The sequence below is a fragment of the Hemitrygon akajei genome, chromosome 24, assembly GCF_048418815.1.
Source record: "Hemitrygon akajei chromosome 24, sHemAka1.3, whole genome shotgun sequence".
Classification (NCBI taxonomy): domain Eukaryota; kingdom Metazoa; phylum Chordata; class Chondrichthyes; order Myliobatiformes; family Dasyatidae; genus Hemitrygon; species Hemitrygon akajei.
This window is the reverse complement of record NC_133147.1, coordinates 935,327-947,944: the sequence shown is the minus strand read 5'-3', so window position 1 is coordinate 947,944 and position 12,618 is coordinate 935,327. Positions and strand designations below refer to the sequence as shown.

General features: G+C 42.7%; 1 protein-coding gene across 3 annotated transcripts in view; it reads right to left on the bottom strand.

The window, feature by feature from the left end:
* bsdc1 (BSD domain containing 1) overlaps positions 1–12,618 on the bottom strand; it is a 68,765-nt gene that overhangs the window by 26,121 nt on the left and 30,026 nt on the right. For all 3 annotated transcript variants that reach the window (XM_073028173.1, XM_073028172.1, XM_073028174.1), the window contains exon 10: positions 5,932–6,035. In XM_073028173.1, coding sequence (XP_072884274.1) covers positions 5,932–6,035 — 104 coding nt within the window. The remainder of the gene's footprint in view (positions 1–5,931; positions 6,036–12,618) is intronic.

Genomic DNA, 12,618 nt, shown 5'->3' with positions numbered 1-12,618 from the left:
AATGCACCACAATAAAGACGAGTGTACAAATCAGAGCAGCAGATCACTCAAGTTTACTTGGCTAACCGATAACGATCTCAACTTCACATAGCCCAGTAACCTATCACCCTTTCCTTATCAACTGCTGCCTTCACCAACCTTCAACAAAGAGTGTTGCTATGAAGTTTGGGGAAAGGACAAAACTAGTGGGTTAGAGAAATTCAGGAAATACTATGGTTTAAAAAAAAGGTCTCGTAAATAAGTAGGAAGCAGAAAAATCTTAAAGGAGGAAAGTGCAGGTGTTCTGTGTAAATGCACAGAGCATTACAACATCGAGGAAATCTGTGGATGCTGGAAATTCAAGCAACACACACAAAATGCTGGTGGAACTCAGTAGGCCAGGCAGCATCTCTCGGAAGAAGCACTGTCGATGTTTCGGGCCGAGACCCTTCATCAGGACCCGAAACATCAACAGTGCTTCTTCCGAGAGATGTTGCCTGGCCTGCTGCGTTCCACCAGCATTTTCTGTGTGAGCATTACAACAAGATAAGGTTTGAATAAAACCATGATGTAATTGCCTTCTCAGAAACATGACAGCAGGGTAACTAAAGCTGGTACTGCGTTCAACACTCAACATTTGGGAAAGACGAGGAAAAATGAAACCCCGGTTACATGGGGAATGTAGAAATGTCTTACAGACAGTGGTGGGAATTGAATTCAGGTCACTGGTGCTGTAATAGTGTTATGCTAACCACTATGCTACCGTGCCACCCAGTCCCAGTCCACTGCCTTTACCTTGCCAATTCAGATTCTGTGTAACTATTGTTGCATGCACAGAGACTCCTAGTTCATAGTTCAAGTTTAATTGTCATTGAACCATATACGAATATACTCAAATGAAACTGTTACTCCAGGACCAAGGCGCAAAACACAATACAGTTATACACAGCACAAGGCACATATGATAGCCAGCACATGCAAGATATCAGTAAATACAGTCTCACAAAAAAAATAAGTTCCCACAGCAAACCTGACATAGCTTTCCATGTCTCTCCATCCCCATTGCGTCTTTTCGACTGACAAGACTTTCCACACTAGTGCTTCTAAGGTGTCTTCCTTTTACCTTAACCATGGTTTTCTCTCAACCATATTTGCTGCTCTGTCCTCATCTCTTACTCTTACCCATGATAACAGGGCTCCCCCTATCTTCCCTTTCACCATCCTCCATATCCAAGGAATTATTTTCCTTAATTTTCTCAACCTTAATTCCAGACCCCCTCATCACCCCTTCCCCCCCCCCCCCCCCCAGATTCCCAATCGGACCATTCCCTTTCAAGGTTCCCCGGTAAACTCTTCCATTTCAATCAACCTCTCCTTCTTACTGTACTTCCCCACGCAAATACAGAAGTTGCAAATCCACCTTCTTCCCACACCCCTTCCCACCATTGAGGGATCAAGGTGGTCTTTCTAGGAGGAGCACAAACCTACTTGTGCTTCTTCCAATTCCATACCCACATGGTCTCCTCCAAATGTAAATTCCAATCAGTCTTCCTTGGTCAATTCTGACCTTCTAAGCACCTGTTAACCCTACCCTCTTTCTATGGTCTCCTACATTCTCCTGGTGGGAGAAACCTGTTATATAGCTGAACAGCACTAAAAACTGAGCTAGTCCTATTGGCCTGCATCCCTCTAAACCAGGGGTTCCCAACCTGGGGTCCACGGACCCTTCAGTTAATGGTGAGGTCCATGCCATAAAAAAGGTTGGGAACCCCTGCTCTAAACATTCCTATCCATGAACTTATCCAAATCTCTTTAAATCATCGTAATTGTACCCTCCTCTATCAGTTACTCTGGCAGCTCGTCCCACATACCCAACACTCATTTTCCACCTATTTCTGTTGCATTTCTGATAACTGAAATTGAACAGTTTCAAATAACCTGTCTTTCCTGTATCATCAGAACTGGTTAATCCACCAACACTATTAACCCAATCACCACCTGATCTGTTTTCAAAATTCCTTTTTATTTCAGAATTCCAACCTGTAATTTAATCTCTTTGACATCATTCATATCCATCCATTTCCAGTTCCCTCACCCCCACCCCCAGCCATATTGTTCATTTGTTATATGCCATGACATATGACCTGAGCGATCACAGACTTCACCATGACTATTCTTGGCAAATTTTTCTACAGGAGTTGCTTGCCATTGTCTTCTTCTGGGCAGTATCTTTACAAGACAAGTGACCCGAGTCATCAATGCTCTTCAGAGACTGCCTGATGCTAGTAGTCGCATAACCAGGACTTGTGTTTACTAGAGCTGTAGGGAGTGGTTTAAACTAATATGGCAGAGATATGGGAACCAGCTGAGGATGAGCCAGTAGGTTTACAAGTAGATGATGGATGTAACATGAATGTAAGGAAGAACAAGTCAATGACTGGGTACAAATGCAGACACAGCAAAGAGTTAAATTGGACCACAGAGGCAAAATTCAAAAGGGCGAAGAATGCAGGACTGAAAATGCATGTAACATTTGGAATAAGTTGGCAAACTCATGGCACAATTAGAGATTGGCTGGCTTGTGCTTGAGCCTACTTGGTCGGGGAAAGGCTGTCTTAGATTGGGTGTTGTGTAATAACCCAGATCTTATTTGAAAGCTTAATGTAAAGAAACCCTTGGGAGGCAGATCATAATATGACTGAGTTCATACTGTAATTTGAGAGGGAGAAGCATAACTCACTGTATCAGTATTACAATGGAATAAAGGGAATTACAGAGGCATGAGAGAGGAGTTTGCCCAGGTAGATTGGAGAAGAATACTGGTGGGGATGGTGGCAGAGCAGGGATGACTGAAGTTTCTGGGAATAGTTCACAAGGCGCAGGGTAGATACATCCCACAGAAGTTGTTCTCAAATGGCAGGAGTAGGCAACCGTGGCTAACAAGGGAAGTCAAGGACTGCATAAAAGTCAAGGAAATGGCATACAAGGTAGCAAAAGTGAGTGGAAAGTTGGGTGATGGGTAAGCTTTTAAAATTCAACAAAAGGCAACTAAAAACTGCTATAAGGAGGGAAAAGATTGAAATACAAAGGCAAACTAGCCAATAATATAAAGATACTAAAAGTTTTTTCAGTTCTATAAAGAGTGTAAGAGTTGATATTGAACTAATGGAAAATTATGCTGGTGAGGTAGTAATGGCAGACAAAGAAATGGCAGGTGAACTTTATAAGTACCTGGCATCAGTCTTCACTGTGGAAGACACTAGCAGTGTGCCAGAGGTCCATGATTGTCAGGGAGAAGGAGTGAGTACCATTGTTATTTCAGAGGAAAAAGTGCTAGGCAAGCTCAAAGGTCTTAAGGTGGATAAGTCACCTGGACCACATAGACTACATCCCAGAGACCTGAGAGAGATTGCTAAAGAGATAACGGATACATTGCTCATGATCTTTCAAGAATCACTTGATTCCGCATGGTGTCAGAGGTCTGGAGGATTGTAAGTGTCACTCCATTCTTTAAGAAGGGAGGAAGGCAAAAGAAAGGAAATTATAAGACAGTTTGCCTAACTTCAGTGGCTGGGAATGTGTCGGAGTCTATTACTAAGGATGAGGTTTCAGGGAGACTAATGACAAGATAATTCAAAGTCAGCATAGTTTCTGTAAAGGGAAATCTTGCCTGACAAATCTGTTAGAATTCTTTGAGAAAGAAACAAGCAGGGTGTACAAAGGAGAGACACTGGATATCATTTACTTGGATTTTCAGAAGGCACTTGATAAGGTGCCACACATGAGGCTGTTTAACAAGATAAAATCCTATGGTGTTACAGGAAAGCTACTGGCATGGATAGAGAAATGGCTGACAGGCAGGAGGCAGTGAGTCGGAATAAAGGGGCCTTTTCTGCTTACCGCCAGTGACTAGTGGTGTTCCTCAGTGGTCAGTATTGGGACCACGACTTTTCACGTTGTTTGCAAATGATTTGGAATATGGAATCGATGGTTTTGTGGAAAAATTTGCGGATAATACAAAGATAGGCGGAAGGGTAGGTAGTGCTGAGGAAATAATGTGATTGCAGTAAGACTTAAAACAAATTGGAAGAACAGGCAAAAAAGTGGCAGATGGAATACAATGTTGGGAAAGGTATAATAATGCATTTTGGTAAAAGGAACAATAGTGCAGACTATTATCTAAATGGGGAGAAAATTCAAACGTCAGAGGTGCAAAGGGACTAAGGAATCCTCGTGCAAGACTCCCAGAAGGTTAATGTACAGGTTGAGTCTATGATAAAAGCAGCAAATGCAATGTTGGCATTTATTTCAAGGGGAATATAATATAAAAGCAAGGAGATAATGCTGAGGCTTTATAAGACATAATCAGGGTGCACTTGGAGTACTGTCAACAGTTTTGGGCCCCTTATCTCAGAAAGGATGTATTATCATTGGAGAGCGTCCAGAGGAGGTTCATAAGGATTATTCTGGGAATGAAGGGGTTAACACACGAGGAGCATTTGGCAGCTTTGGGCCTGTACTCACTGGAATTTGGAAGAATGCGGGGGTATTTCATTGAAACCTACTGAATGCTGAAAGGACTAGATAGGGTGGATGTGGAGACAATGTTTCCTGTGGTGGGGGTACCCAGAACTAGAGGGCACAGCCTCAAAACTGAGTGGCGACCCTTCAGAACAGAGGCAAGGAGGAATTTATTTAGCCAGAGAGTAGCAACTGTGTGTAATGCTCTGCCACAAATTGCAATGGAAGACAAGTCCGTGGGTATATTTAAGGTGGAAGTTGATAATTTACTGATCAGTTAGGGCATCGGAGGATATGGCGAGAAGGCAGGTGCATGGGATTGAGTGGGATCCAGGATCAGCTACAGTGGAATGGCAAAGCAGACTCAGTGGGGTGAATAGTCTAATTCTGCTCCTATGTCTTATGCGCACCAGCTGCTCATGACCTTCCACCACCTACTCCCATGGCTTTAAGTGATCCTGAAGCAGGTGCTAAACCTTGCCGAAGGGAGACCTGCAGCCTAGCAAAGGGAAGGAGTGATATACACACTCACACACCCACATCACCAGCTAGCAGACAGATAAAATAAACAAAATAATCAGAATCAGTTTGTAAAAATAACTGCTTCCTCAGTCTTTTAATTTTCCTAGCAATTCGACTAGGTGTAAACTAATACTTGCAGAGAAAAAAACACAATCCAAAAAGCAAAAACCTTATAATGACTGAGGCACAACAGAGCAGGCTGTGGATTGCAGGAAGTGGAGCCTCTGAGGATAGTCACAAAGAAGCACATGTCCTCATAAAATGCCCTGAAATTTCTCTGAGAATCATTCTGGTGGAGGGTAATATTGAAACATTCTTCTCCGTCCTTTGTATGATGTCAGAACAGTAATGCTATGACTCATAATGCAATAGGAAAGTAAGACTCACAGAAGACGATCTTGTCCAATAGGTCACGCTTGCTTCTACAAGTTCAAAGGAATGGCAGGAATAACGACCATAGCTCGGAGCTGGAGACTGCCCAATGCAGGGAGGGGTAGAGAAATGCACACTGGAAGTTGCAGGGGATTCAGTAATCAAAGGAACAGATGGCTTTCTTTGTCCACAGGACCAAGAGTACCATACAGTTTGCTGTCTACCTCATGCCAGGGTAGGTCGTGCAGCACACAATGGGGCCACCAGAAGACAGAGTGGTGTCAATTCAATCCAGTCATAGCTTTGCACAGCATGGGGAAAACAGACCATTTGATCCAGCTCATCCATACCAACCCGTGGACACCCTTCCACATTAATCCCATCTCACGATGAGGTATGTTCTTACTAAAAGGTATATCAGTTTGGAAGAGCTGAACGGCATCCCCTATTGGAGATACTCCACTTAAGAAAAGCACACAGCAGACAGGACTCAGTTCCATGTACATGCACAGCAGACACAAGGCAAAGGTATTGTACCTGATCTGTCACGTCCACCCGGGACAACGCTAACTGAACCTCTTCCTCAGTCATGTCCAGATCAAAGTCTTTTTCCCAGTCTTCACTGATGTCCGTGCTCGACCCTGAAATAAATATCTATTTAGAATAAAAGCAATCAAAACTCTGGAAATTAATTTTCTTTTAAAGGAAACAACTACATGATGAACAACTGAAAGGAAAATCAATTCCAAAATGTCAAGCATCTTTAGTAAAACACAGAAATATCTCCTCAAATTAGATTAGCACTGAATAATTTTTATTCAACTCTTCTGTACCAAATTTCCTTGTTTCTAGTCCTGATGAAGGGTCTCATCAGGACGAAAACATTGACTCTTTATTCCACTCCATGGATTCTGCCTAACCTGCTGAGTTTCTCCAGTATTTTGCGTGTGTCTTCTGGATTTCCTGTGTCTGCAGAATCTGTTGTGCTCCTAATATGCTGAATTATGCCTGCATTTTGTCTCCACAATTGTCAACCACTCTTTGTAGCTTGTGCATCGGAATCAGGACGTGTGTCAGCAGCTCCTTTAACCACTGGAGCCCCTGGGACAGAGCATTGAACCAACAAACACTCATTCAGAGTCATCCCATTAGCCTGGCTGATTCAAATGCTTGTCTCCACACTTCTCCAATGATGTCACTGACTCTGCTTCCATTGCTCTCTGTGCATACCCCATACTCACACCACTCTCTAGGTCAAAATGTTCCCCCCCCAAACATCACCTATTCCCCCTCTACTCATCATTCTTCAGGTCAAAATGTCCCCCCTCACCCCTCTAAATCACCTACCTCCCCCCTTACTCTGTACTCACCACTTTTGGGGGCAAAATATCTCCCTCTCCACACTTAGAGGGAATCTCCTGTTCCCCCCTACCCCATACTCACCTCTCAGGGTCAAAATTTTCCCCTCTCACACCCCTTCTAAATCACTTACCTCCCTTACCCTGAATGTATATTTTCTAGTTTTACCTACACTGGTTTAGGGAAATGTTTCCTACAGTCTACTTGCCTGCACCCCTCGTAACTTGATATACCTCAATCACACCTCCCTCAGCCTCAACTCCAGAAAAACAGTCAATCCTGTCTCCCCTCATAACCGAAGTGTTCCATCGCAGGCAACTCTGCCCTTCTCCGATGCAGTAAAAGCCTTTGTCGTTCCCTGGCAAGCAAATTCACACACAATACTCCTGCAGTGACTAACAAAGGTTTTACAATGGTCTACATCTTGGCTAGTGAAGGCCAGCATCTCAGCTGCAACTTTCACTTTTCTAGAGTGCCTGCCTGCAAGGACTTCCACATCAAGGTCCTTCTGTTTTCAATATAAATAGTTCCCAGGTTACAAAGGGAACTGATAACAGTCTGTAAACCTATTTATCTCTGATTCAGAAACATCCCTTTTTACAGCTACCCACTCAACATACAACTATCTAATTTATTTAAAATTCACTCTAACACTACTCCTATTTAATAAAACACTTAAGGTCATAAGATACAAGAGCAGAATTAGACCATTTGGCCCATCGAGTCTGCTCCACCATTTCATCATGGCTGATCCACTTTCCCACTCAGCTCCAATCCCCTGCTTCTCCCCATATGCCTTCACGCCTTAAGAAATCAAAAATCTATCAACCTTAAATATACCCAATGACTTGGCCTCGACAGCTTCCTGTGGCCACAAATTCCACAGATTCACCATCCTCTGGCTAAAGAAATTCTTCATCTCCATTCTAAAAATATGCCCCTCTATTCTGAGGCTGTGTCCTCTGGTCCTAGACTCTGCCACCATAGGAAACATCCTCTCCACATCCACTTTATCAAGGCATTTCACCACTCAAAAGGTTTCAATTAGGACACCCCTCATTCTTCTGAATTCTAGTGAATACAGGCCCAGAGCCATCAAACGCTACTCATATGACAAGCCATTCAATCCTGGAATCATTTTCGTCAACCTCCTTTAATCCCTTTCCAGTTTCAGTACATCTTTTCTAGGAGCAGTTTTGTCTTAATACTCCAAGTGAAGCCTTACCAGTGCTTATTAAAGTTTCAACATTACATCCTAGCTTTTATATTCTAGTCCTCTTGAAATGAATGCTAAGATCGCATTTGCCTTCCTCACCACAAACTCAAGCTGCAAATATAATTAACATCTTAATACATTTTACTATTACCTTTAAAAATGTGTGGTCAGATTTCTGCACCTCGAGATCCACCATCTATGAGATACGACCACCTTATTAGACCTCCCAAACTGCATAACTACACACTTACTAGGATTAAGTTCCATCTGTACGTCTTTCCCTGGAATGCATGGTTTTCTCCGGGTGCTTCGGTTTCCTCCCACAGACCAAAGACGTATCGGTAGGTTAAATGATCATTGTAAACTGTTCCATGATTAGGTTAGGGTTAAATCAGGGTTGTCAGGAAGTCGCTGGGGTGGCACGGCTCAAAGGGCCGGTACGGCCCACTCCATCTTGTTTTTACAAAATAAATAAATCTATCCGGGTCCAACCCAATTTACCAGCTGATCAGACTTAAGATTACCCTCCTCACTATCAATAACCCTAATTTTCCTCTCATCTGCAAAGTTACCAATTATACTTCTTTCATGCTCTCTTCTTGCTGCTGCCATCTGGAAGGTGGTACAGGAGCAATAGGACTCACTCCACTACCTCCAAGAACATTTACTACCGCTCAGCCATCAGGCTCTTGAACAAAAGGGGATAACTTCACTCATTTAAGGACTTTGTTAATTTGTTATTCCATGCTCATTAGTTATTTATATTTGCATATGCAGTTTGCTTACAGTTAACAGTTCCTGCTCTATAGATTTGCCAAGTATGCCCACAGAAAAAGAATCTCAGGGTTGTATGTGGTGACATGCAAGTACTCCAATTATAAATTTTACTTTGAACTTTGTGCATTCATATCCAATTTGTTTTACAAACATCAGATGTTCCAACACTGGTCACAGACTTCCAATCACAAAAGCCATCCTCCCTATCACACTCTGCCTCTGTAACTCGGTCAACTTTGGATGTGATTTTCCAACTTGCCTGAGATACCCAAAGCTCTTACTTACTTTTGGAATAACTTTCCAAGCAGGATTTTATCAAAGGCCATACTGACAGACACATAAACTACATTAACCACACTGCCTCAGCTTTGGTACATCCATATATTACAAAAATCAAATTAATGAGACACAATCTGCTACGAACCAAGCCAAGCTGGCTATCCCTCATCAACCTCTGCCTCTCCAACCGACTATTAATAATAACCTATTGATAGAGCACTTGTCATACAATGTTTAAAATGTTTTGCAACGGGATAAAGTGCAAACATAAAAATAAAAGACAAAAAGATGTTTGTTAAAAGCAATGTTAAATGAACAGGTTTTGCATTGGCGTTTAAAAGTGTCAGCTGAGTCTGCGTCCCTTATAGTTCTAGGTATTGAGTTCCACAGTTTAGGAGCATAGTTCAAAGAAGATGACCATCTTTTATCTTTTGAGGGAGAGTGTTTACATTTAAGAGACAAGCAGAAGAAGACCTGAGAGCTCCAGCTAGATTATAAAACTGAAAATGATGCAGAGAGGATGTTTCCTATGGTGGGGGAGTCCAGGACGAGAGGGCACAGCCTCATAACAGAGGAACATCCATTTAGAACAGAGATGAGGAGGTTTCTTTAACCAGAGAGTGGTGAACTTGTGGAATTCATTGCCACAGGTGACTATGGAGGCCAAGTCATCAGGCAAATTTAGGGCAGAGGTGGATAGATTCTTGATTAGTCAGGGTACGAAGGGATACAGGGAGAAGGCAAGAGATTGAGGCTGCAAAGGAAAATGTATCAGTCATGATGAAATGGCACAGCAGACTCAATGGGCCAAATGGCATAATTCTGCTCCAATATCTTATAAAGACTAATTGTGATTAGCTTTGATAACTGCTCTACCACTAATATTAGACTCACTGGCCTGTAAATACCTGGCATAGCCATGCTGCTTTTCATGAATGAAGACACTTCATTTGCTCTCCTAATGTCTTCTGCAATTGGAATTGGATATTCATTGTCACCGGTACCAAGGACCAGGTAAAAATTCATTTTGCCTACTGTTCATACAGATCAATTCATTACACAGTGCACTGGGATTATACAAGGTAAAACAAAAAACAGAATGTAAAATAAAGTGTAACAGTTACAGAGAATATCTTCCCTAGCACCTTATTTCTGGTCAGAGAATATACTGCATTTGTTGATTTCTATCCCTTTGCCATTCCGCAACTTAAAACTTACTTATTCCTTACTCTCCCGGGGTCAATGGAATGCAAAATATTCCTCTCGTCCCAAACACTGCCGAGGACTTCCTGTATTTCATTAAAATGTCCTTGTTCCTCACTGTCACAGGGTCAATGGATTGTGAAATGTTCCCCTTATCCCAAACACTTACAGGGTTTTCCAGCATTTCATTTTTATATAACCATATAACAATTACAGCACAAAAACAGGCCATCTCAGCCCTTCTAGTCCGTGCCGAACATTTACTCTCACCAAGTCCTACCTACCTGCACTCAGCCCATAACCCTCCATTCCTTTCCTGTCCATATACCTATCCAATTTTGTTTTTAAAATGACAAGATCAAACCTGCCTCTACCACTTCTACTGGAAGCTCGTTCCACATAGCTACCACTCTCTGAGTAAAGAAGTTCCCCCTCGTGTTACCCCTAAACTTTTGCCCCTTAACTCTCAACTCATGCCCTCTTGTTTGAATCTCCCATACTCTCAATGGAAAAAGCCTATCCACATCAACTCTATCCATCCCTCTCATAATTTTAAATACCTCTATCAAGTCCCCCCTCAACCTTCTACGCTCCAAAGAATAAAGACCTAACTTATAGACAATAAGTGCAGAAATAGGCCATTCGGCCCTTCAAGCCAGCACCTCCATTCAATGTGATCATGGCTGATCATCCACAATCAGTACCCTGTTCCTGCCTTCTCCTATATCCTTTCACTATCCTTAAGAGCTCGATCTAACTCTTTCTTGAAAGCATCCAGAGAATTGGCCTCCATTGCCTTCTGAGGCAGAGCATTCCATAGATCCACAACTCTCTGGGTGAAAAAGTTTTTCCTCAACTCTGTTCTAAATGGCCTACCCCTTATTCTTAAACTGTGGCCTCTGGTTCTGGACTCCCCCAACATCGGGAACATGTTTCCTGCCTCTATCGTGTCCAATCCCTTAATAATCTTATATGTTTCAATCAGATCCCCTCTCATCCTTCTAAATTCCAGTGTATACAAGCCCAGTCACCCCAATCTTTCAACATATGACAGTCCCGCCATCCCGGGAATCAACCTCGTCAACCTACGCTGCACTCCCTCAATAGCAAGAATGTCCTTCCTCAAATTTGGAGACCAAAACTGAACACAATACTCCAGGTGTGGTCTCACCAGGGCCCTGTACAACTGCAGAAGGACCTCTTTGCTCCTATACTCAACTCCCCTTGTTTTGAAGGCCAACATGCCATTAGCTTTCTTCACTGCCTGCTGTACCTGCATGCTTACTTTCAGTGACTGATGTACAAGAACATCTAGATCTCGTTGTACTTCCCCTTTTCCTAATTTGACACCATTCAGATAGTAATCTGCCTTCCTGTTCTTGCCACCAAAGTGGATAACCTCACATTTATCCACATTAGACTGCATCTGCCATGCATCTGCCCACTCACCCAACCTGTCCAAGTCACCCTGCATTCTCCTAACATCCTGCTCACATTTCACACTGCCACCCAGCTTTGTGTCATCTGCAAATTTGCTAATGTTACTTTTAATCCCTTCCTCTAAATCATTAATGTATATTGTAAATAGCTGCGGTCCCAGCACCAAGCCTCACGGTACCCAACTAGTCACTGCCTGCCATTCTAAAAAGGACCCATTAATCCCTACTCTGTTTCCTGTCTGTCAACCAATTTTCTATCCATAATAAACACAAAGTACACTGCAGATGCTGTGGTCACATCAAGACGTACAAAAAAGCTGGATGAACTCAGCAGGTCAGGCAGCATCCGTTGAAAGAAGCAGTCAACATTTCGGGTCGAGACCCTTCGTCAGGACCCTTCAAGAGTCCTGACGAAGGGTCTCAACCCGAAACGTTGACTACTTCTTTCAACGGATGCTGCCCGACCTGCTGAGTTCATCCAGCTTTTTTGTACGTCTTAATTTTCTATCCATGTTTGTACCCTACCCCCAATACCATGTGCTCTAATTTTGCCCACTAATCTCCTATGTGGGATCTTATCAAAGGCTTTCTGAAAGTCCAGGTACACTACATCTACTGACTCTCCCTTGTCCATTTTCATAGTTACATCCTCAAAAAATTCCAGAAGATTAGTCAAGCACAATTTCCCCTTCGTAAATCCATGCTGACTCAGACCGATCCTGTTACTGCTATCCAAATGTGCCGTTATTTCACCTTTTATAATTGACTCCAGCATCTTCCCCACCACTGATGTCAGGCTAACTGGTCTATAATTCCCCGGTTTCTCTCTCCCTCCTTTTTTAAAAAGTGGGGTTACATTAGCCACCCTCCAATCCTCAGGAACTAATCCAGAATCTAAGGAGTTTTGAAAAATTATCACTAATGCATCCATTATTTCTTGGGCTACTTCCT